The sequence below is a fragment of the Crocodylus siamensis genome, chromosome 5 (assembly GCF_052110815.1).
Source record: "Crocodylus siamensis isolate JL-2025a chromosome 5, ASM5211081v1, whole genome shotgun sequence".
Lineage (NCBI taxonomy): Eukaryota > Metazoa > Chordata > Crocodylia > Crocodylidae > Crocodylus > Crocodylus siamensis.
Genome location: NC_143399.1, coordinates 51,792,180 through 51,806,592, shown reverse-complemented (window position 1 = coordinate 51,806,592; position 14,413 = coordinate 51,792,180). Strand labels below are relative to the sequence as shown.

Here is a 14,413-nt window from a genome sequence, read left to right as displayed (position 1 = left end):
CACACATGCATAGGATCCAACTTATCCAAGGGTTGAAGGGATAAAAAGAGTGCAGATGGAAAGAGAAAAGGGCAATCAAGACAGGAGCGGGCACGTCATGCTCCATCCCCCTGGCAGAGGACAAACTGAAGTGGCCAGATCCACTTTCCAGAGAGTATATTTTGCTTCAAATATACCTCAGGTTTTCCCTCCTCTGTACCCACCCGCACCTTTCCCCCCCTCAGGATTGACCAGAAAGCTCTTGCCAGCCACAATGCTAGCAGAAGCATGTGTAAGGAGGGGAGTGCATGTGTGCTTGTGAGAGTGTGAACCTACATATGAGCAGCTACATGTGACTGCGCGCATGCAGAAGTTCTCCATAGACTGCACCCATGGCATATCACTGAAGAACACACACTCAGCTTTTAGGAGAAGGCCAGGAGCCAACTTTCAGGAAGACTCTCCAGTAGCTTTGGAAATACATGGTCCAGGCTTGGATCTGGGAGTCACATTAACAGTTATCCCTGATTTGTTTTGAGTATTGCAACAGGGTGTCCTACTCTGAATGCCTTCACGGGTTGATCTGCCCAAAGCTCCATGCTGCACAGCTCCCTATCCAGACAGAGCTTCCTCCTATATAACCCAGCCTGTGCAACTAGTCAGCAAATTCTACAGTGTATTCCCAAAGAAAGGAGCACAGAGCACTGTCTCAGCACAGCGATCAAAGGGACACTTGGAGGGAAAGGGATGGGATTCTCACCAACTCAGCCTCAGCAGAGAGTGTCTGTGTTCTGTACTGCAGAAACTATTCCTGGGGAACTCAACCTAGAGCAACACCCCAAGCCTGGCAAGCCATGGGCCCACTCCTACAGGACACATGCTCTGTGCCTGTCCTTTCCACATTTCAGCACTTCCAAGAGGTGTGGCTGAGCTTCTGAAAAGTATTCTGGATGGGAGGTATGTGGCTCAGATCCGTGTAGGGATGTGTGCCTGAGGCTATGGATAAATGTCAGCTGCTCCGCAATAACCATCCGTGAGCTTGTTCTCACCTCAAGGTAAGTGAAAGTTAAACCCTCAGCAAAAGTTTCTGTGGTTTAGTTTCCATTTACAATGAACAGTGTACACACAGAGTAGCTGATACACAGCAAATTCCCAGCCCTTTGTTGCGATTCATTTGTCCACACCCAAAGTTGCATGATCAGTCTTGAGTTTCACCCAACTTTGGATGAGGCCTTGTTCTGAAAGTACCCTGACACACTTGTGGCAGCTGCCCTAGGGTACTACTATCCATGTCCCTTTTCAACACTGTACTCAAGAGGGGGAAAATGTCTTATCCTTCCACATCCCCTCACTTACACTGGTCCAGCATGCTTTCTTTCGCAACATTAGGGGAATGCTCCAACCCAGAGCTCACCAGAAACAGTAGGGGTGGCACGCACAGACCAGGAGCTGGTGTCAGTGGATCTCCTTGTGCAGTGGGACATTTCTGATGAGATCTTCCTGAATATATATCATATCCCCAACCCCAAGTCCCTTCTGCCCCATTTCCTACTCAGTACTAGCCCGGAAGGAAGGAAGGGTTGATCTACCTTATAGGCCACTTTGGAGGGACATCTCTTGCCGAGGCCTAGCGGTGGTGACATGAGAGTCAGCATTTCATACATCTCAGTGTAATGGATGCGGCCACTGCTCATGGAGGGGGAAGGGAGTGGGATGGGGAAGAAAGAGGAGTGGGACAGGGGATGGGAGGAAGATGCAGAGAGGAGAGGAGAGTAGAGGAGAGGAGGGAAAGGAGGCATTCCCAGAGAGCAAGAAACAAACAAACAAAATAATACAGGGAACAGGAGAGAAAAAACAAACGGACAAACAGGGAAAGAACAGGAAACCCATTAATCAAGGCAAATCATACACAAGAATCTGTCCTGATGTGGATTTATATCACTCTTCACACAGACCCAGGAACACCAGCAGAAACCACCTGCCTCTCCAACTCCTTGCTGCTGCTGCTGGCCAGCTCTAGTATTCTCTGCAGCACTGGCAGTCACTTCCCTGTTTCCCTTCTCAGTCCTTTAAAAAGTACAGTCGCTCTGCCAGTCCCAGGGCTGTGCATAAGTGGTATAAATCAGATACATGGCACACAAGCAATGGGTAACTCAAATGTGGCAGTGGGTACCACAGTGACTTAAGGAACCAATAGTGTCCCATGGACTCTGTGGTTGCTTTCTTCCTCCTGGGTCCCATGCACTGCTGCATATTGTCAGATAACCCATAGCTGGAATGTCGTGTATCCCCATCTGGTAATGTCTATGCAATTGGGAGGCAGCATCTTGCATAGAAGGCAGTGGGCTAGTGTCACCTGTCAAAGGAATTGCCCAGTTGCTTCCATCTGGGTCCATGGATGGACCACTTTCCCACCATGCATCAGTGCAAAGGCATGCTAGTGGCTGAGAAAATAAAACCAGGAGGAAAGTTCTGCATGCCATGCTCCCACCCTGGCTCGCTCCCACATGCGACTGCAAGTTCCACCAGGTTGGAGTTTAAAGAGTCTCAGCAGAGGCAGCTGTTTGGCCTTCCAAGATTGGGGTTCATTTGGGTTGTCCAAATGGAACTGTTGTGATGACTTCCTTGATGGATCCCTACTTTTTCTTCCCTGCTTGCAGTGACCTGCCTGGAACTGGTGTGCTCAAGAAAAGTAGCACAAACTTGTCACCCGATGGCTTTCTTTTCAGGAATGAGCTCTCCCCTGGTCTGAGACACGTGGGCTGGCACCTCTTTCTCCAAACCCTGGAGGCAGTTCCAATAGGTCTCATGGGCTTAACCACGTCTCTTCTGCCCTTGCACTATGAAAGACACTTCCAAATCTGCATTAAAACACTGGATTGCTGTTAACCAACAAACGGTACTCAACATTGACTGTATTACCTTTAGGTGCCTAGGTCAGTGGAGTAACATCTGAAGAACATATTTGAAGTAGGGTGGATGGGGGTTGGGAGGGAGGTCAGTCCCAGAGAGGAAACTGTCAAGTGAATAACGTTTTATGCAGAATCCTGACCTCCTTCCCAGTCAGAACTAGAAGGCATTTAGAAAAGGTGTTAGCAGACAGGGAGTGATAGAGAGAACAGAAGAAAACTTACTTTCTCTAAAACGTGTTGGTGTTGCATGGGTGCTGCTTCGTGCTGACAGATGCTATCACCAAGGACTGGAGGTAAAGCCAAGAATGAACAGAAAAGATGCTAAGGGACAACCAGGTGGCAGCTAGTGACCAATGCCCAGGAAAATGGTGAGTGAGCTCTGCCCCCTTCTAGAATTGGCTTGTGTGTGGTCTGAAGATGCTTCAGAAATGCAACACTTGTGTCCAACTGTCTGTGGAGGATCTTGATGTTTTCAAGTCCAGGTATTGAGAGAAAACAAAATGAAAATGATGTTGCTTGAACTGACTGTTTTGACTAAGGTCAATTATAGCAGCTCTTTTTGTATCTAGTGCGCACCACACTTTTTCCTTTCAGCAAATGAAGCAGGAATGATTATCCATTGAGTGGAGAAGGAAGAGTTACCTCAGTGACGAATAACTAGAGCATGAAACTATGTTACCTTTGCAGACTATGCGGCAACATACCAGTCTTTGCAAAGCAGAGACTTCTCAGACTTTGGGTTAACATGACTCTGAGCAGAAGCCACATCTGCATGGAGGGGAAATACAACTAAAAGAGATGCCCTTATTTCTGAATGGGACAGGTTGGGAGAGCTTGTAACACTAGGCAGGTGACGAAGAGATGCAGGTTCAGCTAGATGTGCCATGCTAAAGAACGCTGACTTGCATGTTCCTGCTCTTACAGCTCTGTTTAGGAATGAGACATGAAAGGTGATTCTGGGAGGTCAGAGGCCCAAGTCCTGGCTGACCTGGCAGAAATTCAAGATTGGCATGTCTCAGTTGATCCCTCCTCCCCGACATCGGCAAATGAATTTTCTTTGTGTTCTCTGCAAAACCTGCAATGGTAGAAGACACGCTGAAGGCTAAGACAATAAACATTGCTTTGCAGGTGCATCCAATCATTTTTAGGAAACAATGGTTGAACAACTTAACTGTCACATTCAAATAGTTTAGACTGTGATGCAGGAACGGATTGAGTGACAGGGGGTCCTGTCTGCTGGGAAGGTGGGCTGAAGGGTTCTGTGACTACTCCTCTTGAACTATAATCACACAGTGGGTCACATGGCAGTAAGGGGAATTACCAGCACTACTACTGCTTTTTTTTTTTAAATAACATTTGAATCAATCCTGCTAGAGGCAGAAAGGGAAAGGCATGGTAAAGAAGTCCTGGCTATCAGGGAATCAGTGCTTCAGTTCCCAATGATTCCCAATGAAGAACTTGAATTTCCCATTTGGACTGAATGTGAGAAGGTGTCCCTGGGGATAAACTGGCCTGCTGAATCTCTGCTGGAATACCTTATATTTTAGTGACCACTTTCATTAGTCAATCCCTTACTCATGGACTGCCCAATCTGCTTCTTTATTATGTTCCATTTTGCTTCAGTATCCTCCTTCAGGTCATTATGAAAAGGCCCAAAGAGTCTTGACTGTTCTGAATTCTTGGGATGTAATGCTCTTAGATCCCAAGGCCCTAAATATGCTCCTAGTCTGAAAGACAAATGTTTGTGGTCACTACTTTGAGGTGTGGATTGCAGAGGCAGGTTGCGGGGAGTATTTTTACTGTCATTGACTGGCTTGATGAGGGTGGTGTTCGTTTTTTCTTCTGCACCTTTTGTCAGCTGTGGTTTCAAGCCTGTAATAAGAATCCCTGGAGCTCTCATGTGTAGACTTGCCCACAGAGCAATCTCTGCATGTGAGACTAGACGATCCAAGAGAAAAGACAGATGAAAGGGGGCAGTTTCTCTATTCTGAATTTGTAATCCTCATCCTCATTATCTGCTCAGCCACTAAAGGTCAAAGCTGTGCAGGAGTCAGAGCTGTCCTAATTTTCACATGTGGAATTTGGGTTAGAGTTCCAAGCACTTTTCAGTGAGACAGGCTCTACTGCTCCTAGCTCTGGGAGGTGAGAGAGATCCTTCAAGATGGATCATTATTTCCCAGTATTGCTTGAAACTGGATAGAGAAAGAAGGCAGCATATGTGGAAGCCTTAAACTTCAGAATATCTATACTGCAATCCCGTCTCTACCTGCCTGTCAAGTAGATCCTTGTCCTTGAGAACAGTAAGACTGATGGAGCTACCCACTATGAATGCAATATCTATAGCAGTGAACTGAATTTGTCATGGTTCTACAGAAGTCTCTGCTGTTAAGTCATTGCACTGGGACAACATGCCCTTATTGAAGTTGCTGGTTGCTAGGGAGGGGCTGATAATAGCAGAAGCAGCTCAGAATCCATTCTGGGAGGGTATTTGGGGGAAATAATGCCTTTCCCAGGAATGCGACTGCTGTATCAATTGTAAATAGGAAGAAGAGACATTTTTGAGTTCTCAGTCCCTGTGGAATTTCAGAACTAATAGATCTCAGTCTCCTGACTGTAATCCCCTACTCTTTCCTAACAATGGATGAAGAGAGATGGAAAGCTTTCTTATGGTTTTGTATAGGAGAAATTTGCCTGTGGCTTAAGACTACTCTACATGGTTTCCAACACACCAAGATAAAGAACCTATGCTTCTCTAGGGCTTGGCTGGGAATCAGACAGCTCCTTTGTATAGGAGGAGATGGTGGTGGGAAAAGAGGATCTGTGATGCTTTCTGGCATTGCTCATGTTTTCAAATTATTATTTTTTTTTGGCTTTTCTTTTCCCTCTTGGAGAAAGGATCACAATCACCTCAAGGGACCAGTCCATTACCTTAGCTGGCTGTCAGTTCAGCCTCTTGGAGAAGGATAGGTATGATACATAATAGGTGAGGAAATGCTGAGGTACATCTGCTCTGCCAGAACTCACTTTCTTCTGGAGAAGGAAATATGGAAAAGATGACAGCTTCTTTGTCCTGTCAGTTTATTCCCTGCTTGGGTACATGGAAAAAGACACTGAGGATGTTCCCTTTTGAAGAGGCCAGGGGCAGGGTGAGCTGGGGGGTGAGGGTAGCTGGATTATCATTGAGGACTGTTTAGCTCATTGGGCCCAGGTGCTGAAGATGGGTTGTGGAGGAGTCCTGGAGAAGTTGTGCAGAACTGGGAGAGAAGATGCACAGCCATTCTGATTGAGCCCCTTTCCATACCAGAGTGAAGGTCCTCAGCCTGGAAAAAATTATGATAGAGTTTCCCTTCTGGGAGGGAATGGGGGAAAGGACCTTAGACAGTGGTTTTGTTCAGCGCAGAGTTTCATCTCCTTGGAGAAGAAGGATTTTTCTCACTGTACCACAACATAAGCTCTAGAAGATGGAATGGCAAAGGATATATAGGGTGCCAAACAGTGCTTATATGTGCATTGCTAGAGGAAGAAAACTTGGTGCATGTAGTAGGCAAGTGTGGAAACATCCCAGTGCCTTGTGGACACATCTGAATGGCTACTGCTATTTGTAGGAAAAGAGGCACAACCCGTATGTGTCTTGGACAGAGGGGATGGAGAAGTCAGGACAAACAAGGAGCTAATGTCCAGCTGCTGGAGTCCCCAAGGAAGCGTTAGCTCTTTGCATCAGGGATGGCAAAACAAAACAAGATTAGGAGGGGAGCTTTCTTTCCCAAAGAAACATCCAGGTTTGTCAGCAGTGTGGCACAGCTTTTCAAAACCACCCAGGGCTTGCTAAAGGACTGCAGCATCCTGCTGCCTGCCACAGCAACTGGACTTCTGAACAGACTTCCAGTGACTGATCCAGTATAAAGAGAGAGGCTGCCTTTGCTTCTTCCCCTGCCTCACTCTCCTTTCAGGTTTCCTCTTTCCACTGACTTCCTGCAGCAGGGCACCTTTGGGTGCCTGCTTGCAGCAGGCCTTGTGAGGCTTGCCATTCAAAGAGGCTGAGTAGGCAGCAGAGGCAGTCTGCAGGTGGTGGTACTCCCCAGTCAGGAGTCAGATGGGCACAAGGAGACTCAGGTGCTTGCAATAAGGGCAAGCTTGAGCAGTAAAGCCAGCAGCAGTTGCTGCAAGCAGCCAGAGGCAGAACATTGCCTGGCTGGAGCTGCTGCCCAGGAACACCCGGAGGACAAGGTAGAAACTATGGGGATGGCAGGAGGTTCCTGGTCCTGGAGCATGACCTAAAACTGCACCCTGCTCGGGTTGGATGGTGTGGTAAGGCTGCTTCTGGCAGGGCAGCTTCCAGGAAATGCCACACCTGTGCCTCCCCAGCAAAGGGTGAGTATGGGGTGCCTGAAAACCTCAGCCTCTGCTTCCTTGTGGGTTACCCTATGGGAATACACCCTGACAGAAAAGCACACAGGCTCAGGCCTACTGAGTGGGGCCTGAGCCAGAGTACAGGTAAGTCGACAGGTGCCTGAGGCCCCAGGGGTGTCATGTCCCAATGGGTCCACGTATGTTGATAGATGCCTGAGGCCTGCACAGCCATAGACTGAGTTAGGGAGGCCCAGGTAAGTCATCAGACACCTGAGGCCCCAGTAGGGGGGCAGAGCAGAGTTATAAGGACCCAGCGGTAGTGTAGCGTATAGTCTGAAGGGCTGCACATAAGCTGCCCAGTAGTGGCAGCCAGCAGCAGTGTAGAGTAGGGCCTAAGATGGTCTGAAGGGCTGCACAAGATGCTGCCTAGGCTAGCCACACCTAGCAGCAGTGTAGAGTAGGGCCTGAAGATGGTCCAAAGGGCTGTACAGAAGCTGACTGGTAATAGAGTATGGGGCCCCAATGAGGGGCATGTGTTAAAGGCACAGGTATGAATTAAAGGCCCAGGCATGTTCAAAGATGTCTGAGGCCTAGTTTAGGCCAGAGCAGCCCAGCAAGGAACCAGGGGAGTAGCAGAAAATTTGTATGCCATCTGCGAGCCATGGGACACAGTGTAGGGCACTGTGTAATATGCCCTTGGCATCAGGCTTTAAAACGGGCAGTCTCCTGTTTCAAAAACAAACAACTTATTGTTTACATCAAGGTGTGGCAGGCGAGGATAGATGAGCAGACTGTCCAGACATGGAGGTGGGCTGGCATGGTATCCAGCCCTGCTAGATATCCTGCTACACTTCCCAAATGTCCTCCTAATATTTTCATTTTCCAGTTGTTAATAATAGATATTGTCCATTCATCAAAGGAAAAAGAGCCACTGGGATGGTTCTTAGATTTTGGAAACCAATAATATCAGTTGGTCCAGTGGGGACCCTCTCTGTGTCATGAGCAAGGCTCATACATAGCACAAGCGATTTAGAAGCTCCAGGGATCTCTGCATTATGGAGAAAGGCAAGGGACCAATTCCTCTGAATCTGCATTGATTGGGCTCCAAGTAAGACCCCCTATCCCACCCTTCCCTGATGTAACAACTGCTGCTTCTGGGAGGGTTTGGACCTCTTTAAACTCAAAGGAAAGCAACGTAAGGGTTCCCTTGTAAGGCGCAGTGGTAGTGGAGCAGAGGAGGGGGGAAAGGAAAGGTTAATGGTGCGTCCCGTTGCCAGGTTGTGGCTGGGGACTGGGAGGCAAACCTTGCACGCCACCCTGTAGGGGCAGTTCTCTCCCAGGCCCAGAGGCGGCGAGATCACCCGTACTAATTTGTACATATCCTTATACGAGATCCTGCCGCTGTAAAGGAAGCACAGGTGGGTTAATAGGACACTGAGAGAATGAAGAAGAGGAAACGAGAGCTTAAGTGGGGGTGAGGGACACACTTCAGGCCAAGAACCCAGAGGTCCATGTCTCTCTCTGCTTGGATCTGTCAGGCCCAGACCAAAGAGAGCTGTGAAAAGTCACTTCCATTTAAGCACAGCTACCACCTTCTTCATTCCATGTAGTTTAGCTTCCATCACTCTTACCCACTTTGGGAATACCCCACTGGAAAGTTTTGGTACTAACAGTGCACCAGCCCGGGCACACAGCATCCCATTCCATTGACCAATAAGGTCATTTTAGCAAGCCCATGGCTGGTAAGAGAGATTGGAAATGGGCCAGTATACTAGTACACAAGGACTGGTTTGAGTACTGATAGTATTTAGCACTTTTGTAGAATTGAGCCTGACTACACCATCAGCAAATTTGGCCCTATAGAGTCAGTTCATTCAAAAAATTATTGAGTTAATCTTTATTACATCCCAAGGAGGTTAGTAGCTGAGTCACTCTTATCTCCAGTGTCTGGGGAATCAGAGGCAGGAAGCAGCGAAGTGACTTGTCCAAGGCCAGACAGCTGGTCAGTGGTAGGGATGGGATCAGAACTCGGGTCTCTTATTTTCAGTCCCATGCTCTGACCACCAGGTTGTGCTATGCCAAGGGCACACTTTACTGCAAGCTGATAAAACCAGAGAATTGAGTGTCCCCCAAAAACAAATGCATTAATTTTGGGATGCAGCACAAGTCTTTATTAGATTAGCATAAATATCGAAACAGCTGAGTAGAGCAGAAGGACCTAGTGTACAGGTGCAGTCAGATACTGAGTTCTTCCTACCCAGCTCCAGATCAAAGCCTTTCAGAAAATGGAAGTTTACTGACCAAGATTGAGGCACAGGAAACTGTAGGCCCCTGCCCATTATTGGGAAAGTCATGGAAGAAAGCTGCCATAAAGATACATTTAAGGATGTGCAATATGCCACCTTAATACTGCGTGGGACATTTGCTTCTTGTTTCTCCTCCTTTTCTTCCCATTCTCTGTGTAGTTTTTCGTCATTGGTCAGAACTTGTCTAGGCAAAATCATTCACAACAGAGGCCAGGTATCTGAACCAGGAAGTGTGCATGATGTCCTTACAGGTTCCTTGTTTAAGAGAACTGAGGGCCTTTGGCAACATCTTTCAGTCAGAACTTAGCGCTCTATCTCGGCCTGTTGATCCCTAGTCACTCTTCCCCAGTCACGAATGGGTATTCGAGCTGCCACGAGATTCTTTGGTGCAGAATCCAAGCATCCTGATTTCAGGATTAGCCTCAAAAGAACTTGCTTCTTTCTCTGGATTTTCCATACTAGCCGGCTCATGAAAAACAGCACAGATACTCAGTTCAATGAGGCCTGCATGAGAGTTGGCACTGTACCATATTTGCAAAGTAAAGGCAGTGGGGCTCTACAACAGGTTCATTTTTTTTCCTGGACTCGGGAATACTTGGCAGCAACCAACTTTCAAATGCAGAGGGAGCTAGGATAAAAAAATTGGCTGAGATCAAGAGGTTCACTTCCTAACAGTTCGTGGTAAAAAATTCAGCATCCTAACCTTTGCTGCTTGGCCCGTCTAAGCCTCCTCTCCCTTATTACAGCTTCTTCTCTCTACAGCTGACCTACAGTAACAAGGGCTGAAGTCTTAAATTGTACCAGGCATGTGCATCTGATAAGACGACCACTCTGTTTACTGCAGGATTGGCATTACCTTCAAACCTTCAAGGCTTTTGATGCTGTGACCCTGAAGCAGTCCCAGGAAGAACTTTCAGTCATCTTAATGTAAAACCGTAAGGCTGAACCCAACTGGAAAAAGTGCTGAAATGGAGCAGTCCAGGAATGCGTGATAATAGAACCAATTTAAAAGTTAGCTCTTCGGAGGCAATAAATTAGGTTTGAACAGCAGATTGATTCTAGTTGGTGAGTTTCCAACTGTCAAGACTTCCAGAGCTGACATCATTCCTGGTTCCTGGTACAGTGACTAGTGTAATATGGTTTCAGAGATGCCGCTCAAGGAAGTGAGCCAAACCTGACAGAAGACAGTGCTGAGAAACAGGCTGCCCAGATGGTGCCCCAACGCTGATGGGATGTGGGACTAAGTGGGGCCTGCCCAAAATGCACAGGGTGCCAAATGCATATTCAGGCTGCAATGAGGACATTAATAGTATTCCTGAAGCCCATGTGCTTGGAGCTGTCAAAGGCAGCCCTAATACATTCCCAATATAGCTGAGGAGTAGAGCTAAATTAGCTGTCCCAGAAATGCCCTGGTGACCTTCAGGATGCAGGCTGAGGACAGCTTTCCTGAACCTTTACACTGCCATTGCTCTGTGGGAGCAGAGCCAGGAGAGACCATTCTACATCCTGCCTTCTCCTGTCGGGTGGCAGGAACAGAACTACTTGCCCAAAATGGAAGCTGTTTTTGAGAGTCATCAGAGGACTGCCTGAGCCAAAAGCCTTCTCTTGCCTCAAGAGGGAAGAGTCAAATGTACTGGCCAGAACAAAAACTGTCCAATCCTCAGACAAACCTCTACCCAAGCCACATCAAATCAAATTTTTCTAAACGTTTAGTTGATAAGTTAGCAGGAGCCCAGCTGTGACAACAGCCTCCCTACCAGGCTCTCTCATCCACGTGAATGGCAATTTTGCATTTATAGTACACACTGCATGCAAGGGCTAGGGAACATAGAGGTCCTTGAAGGCTGTTTTGAGCGCATGGAAATCTAAATGGCAGAAGAAAATAGGGAAGGAGGACGATCAAGAGTCAAAAGTCAGTGGATGGTGGTGTGAGAAGACAGAGCAGGATGGCCAAGCTGCCAAAGGAGCTTTGGAGAGGAACATGGCAGGAGTTGCCAAAGGTTTGGATAAACATTGTAGCATTATATGCTTATCAGAATGGAACTACAAAACCTTTGGACATTCACCAGTTACCAGCTACCACAGAAGCAGGGTGCCCATGGAGCGATAAGACTGACCATGCACTCCAGCATGGCTCTGTACCATTGGGCATCCCAGGAGCTCTCTGCTTTTTCCTGCCACAGCTGTGTGAGTAAGCAACTCCAATAGCCTTTCCTGACTGTCCCAGATATTACAGCCAAATGGGTTCCAAAAACAAGTCCTCTGAGAGATCAGAAAGAGGCAGGGGAGCTTAGCAACATACCATGCGGCTCTGTCGTACTCCGCCCAGATCCGGACAAATTCGTCTAGGTGATGAGGGCCCAGGATGGAGGAATCCCGAGTCAGGTATTCAAAATTGTCCATTATGACCGCCACAAACAGATTGAGCATCTAAGTGGAAAGGAAGGAAATGGCGAGAAAGGAATGGAGAAGGGGAAAGACAAGAGGAAGATGGTACGTGTGAAAGAGGAAGGGAAGAGAGAAGAAAATGGAATCTGTAAATAAAGAGTATAGCAGTCTTGAGTCTGTTCCTTTCCTCCCCCTACAGAGTGCTCTCCTTGAAGCGCATGCTGGGACCCTATGCTATAGAACCAATTTTCTCATAAATCAATACTTGTATTTTCAAACAGAAATAATTTGATTCTTTTTATGCTGTGTTAAAACAGAATGGTGTTATACATTGTACACTTAAAATAGAACAGTGAGGCTGAAAGGGGCCTCACAAGGCCATCTAGTCTGGTTCCCCATTCTAGGTAGGATCATCCATGTCTAAACCATCCCAGACAAGGACCTATTTAACCTGCTCTTAAAAACATCCAAAGATGGAGATTCCACAACCTATGTAATTAATTCCACAGCTAACCTACCCTCATAACTAGAAAGTTATTCCTAATATCTAACCTAAATTCCTCTTGCTGAAATTTAAGACCATTATTTCTCATCCTGTTCCCTGAGGAAACACAGAAGACTATCACCATCTCCGTTATAAAAAAACTTTCTGTATTTGAAGACATATCAAATCTCCACTCCCACCCCCAGTCTTCTCTTCTTATTATTACTTATTAACCAATTATTAAACTTATTAACCAATCTTTGTAAGTTATGTTTTCCAGATCACTCATCATTTTTGTTGCTCTTCATTGGACTCTTTCCAATCTGTTCACATCTTTCTGGAAGTGCAATGCCCAAAGCTGGACACGGTACTCCAGGTAAGGCCTCAATAGTGCTGAATGGAGTCTAAGAATCACTTCCCAGGACTTGCATACAACATTCCTGTTAAAAGTACCTCAGCTAGGGTAGAACAAATAAGTGCCAACTAAGAGGGGGTGCCAGTCTTTATCATGGCAACAGCAGCCTCTGAATGCCCCACCATTCCCCATCAGGAACTTAATGAGCTTGCTATGCCTCTGCCTGTTAATAGATAATACAACCCAGTATGCTATTGGCTTTTTTGTTGTTGTTGCAATACTAGTTATACTGTGGACTTGCATTCAGCTTGTGTCCCACTATAAATTCTAGGTCCTTTTCTGCAGTACTGCAACCTAGTCAGTCACCCTGCAGTTCTACTTGAACATGAGACTGTTCCATCCTAAGTGCATAATTTTGCACTTGTCCTTATCAGTTTCAACTGATTGATTTCAAACCATTTTTCCAATTTATCGAGGTCTTTCTGGTTCCTAATTCTGTCCTCCACAGTGCATAATACCATATGAAGATTTGTGTCATCTGCAAATTTACAAAGTCTGTATCAGTTTGGTCTGACAGAAGCATCAGGGAGGGGAGTCCATGTGGTTTGGTTCCAAGAGTGGCCTGTCCATACTACATATTTGAGGTGCTGCAATTGCACTGTAGTGCAGAGATGCCTGTGCTACTTTTAAACTAATTCGCTTGATATAGGTAGTAGCCTAGCCACTACAGTATAGAGCTCACAACAGACTGTAATAATTAATGTGCCCAAGAAGCTGGGTTAAAACAAGGGCTGTTTAGCTATGCTGCTGCAGCTAAATTAGGTACTACCTATACTTCACTGTCACACAGATGGAACCAAATCTCAACACAGTGGATCCCGTCATCAGGGAGCAGCTGAGGGCAGGGTGGAGCTGGAAACATCCCTTGATCAGAATCAGTCCATGACAACAGGTCCTAAGGACTGAGGATTGATGAGGTACAAGGAAGGAAACTCACCAGGAATGAGCAAAAAAAGATGAATGAGACAAAGTAAACATAAGCCAGGTCAGTGCCGCAGCGCTCATTCTCATTCTGTCCAGATGTCGCTGTAGTGTCGGGCTCACAGCCTTTGCCTTCCAGGCATGAAAGCATAATCTCTTGCCATGCCTCACCTGTGGCACTCCTGCATCCAGAACACACCCACTGTCAGCACCAGCCCACGACTGCCCCACTTTGCCCCACAACATATAAGTAACGTTCTTGAGGACTCACTCATCTCCCCCTTTCTAAGATTAAAAACACCACCAAGTTATGCTCTGAGGTTTTGGACTGCAGGCATGCCAGCTGCTTTAGACAATACCATGACATCTCCTTGGTAAACTAAACTGCATAATATTATTTCATGATAGGAGAAGCTAGTGACCTGATGGTGCTGGCAACTCCCTTCAACTCCCTTGTACCTAGCAGGACTGCAGATAGCATTCCTATTTGAATGGAAAGCTAATCATGTTTTAAAACTGGTTTCATTGATATCCTTCAACAGCACGATCCATGAGCTGGAAATTGGTGGTGTGAATGCAGCCCTGAGGGAATGATCTGGGGGGTATGAGGGGAGGTCACAGATGTACATGCAACACTCAAAGGCCTTGGTGGTGAGTG

General features: G+C 46.7%; 1 protein-coding gene across 1 annotated transcript in view; it reads right to left on the bottom strand.

Moving 5' to 3' along the window:
• Positions 1-14,413, bottom strand: part of CACNA1E (calcium voltage-gated channel subunit alpha1 E) — a 353,537-nt gene that overhangs the window by 31,530 nt on the left and 307,594 nt on the right. Inside the window, exons 38-40 of the mRNA XM_090047888.1 lie at positions 13,772-13,937; positions 11,850-11,977; positions 8,546-8,642 (exon numbers count right to left, since the gene is read on the bottom strand). Coding sequence (XP_089904014.1) covers positions 8,546-8,642; positions 11,850-11,977; positions 13,772-13,937 — 391 coding nt within the window. The remainder of the gene's footprint in view (positions 1-8,545; positions 8,643-11,849; positions 11,978-13,771; positions 13,938-14,413) is intronic.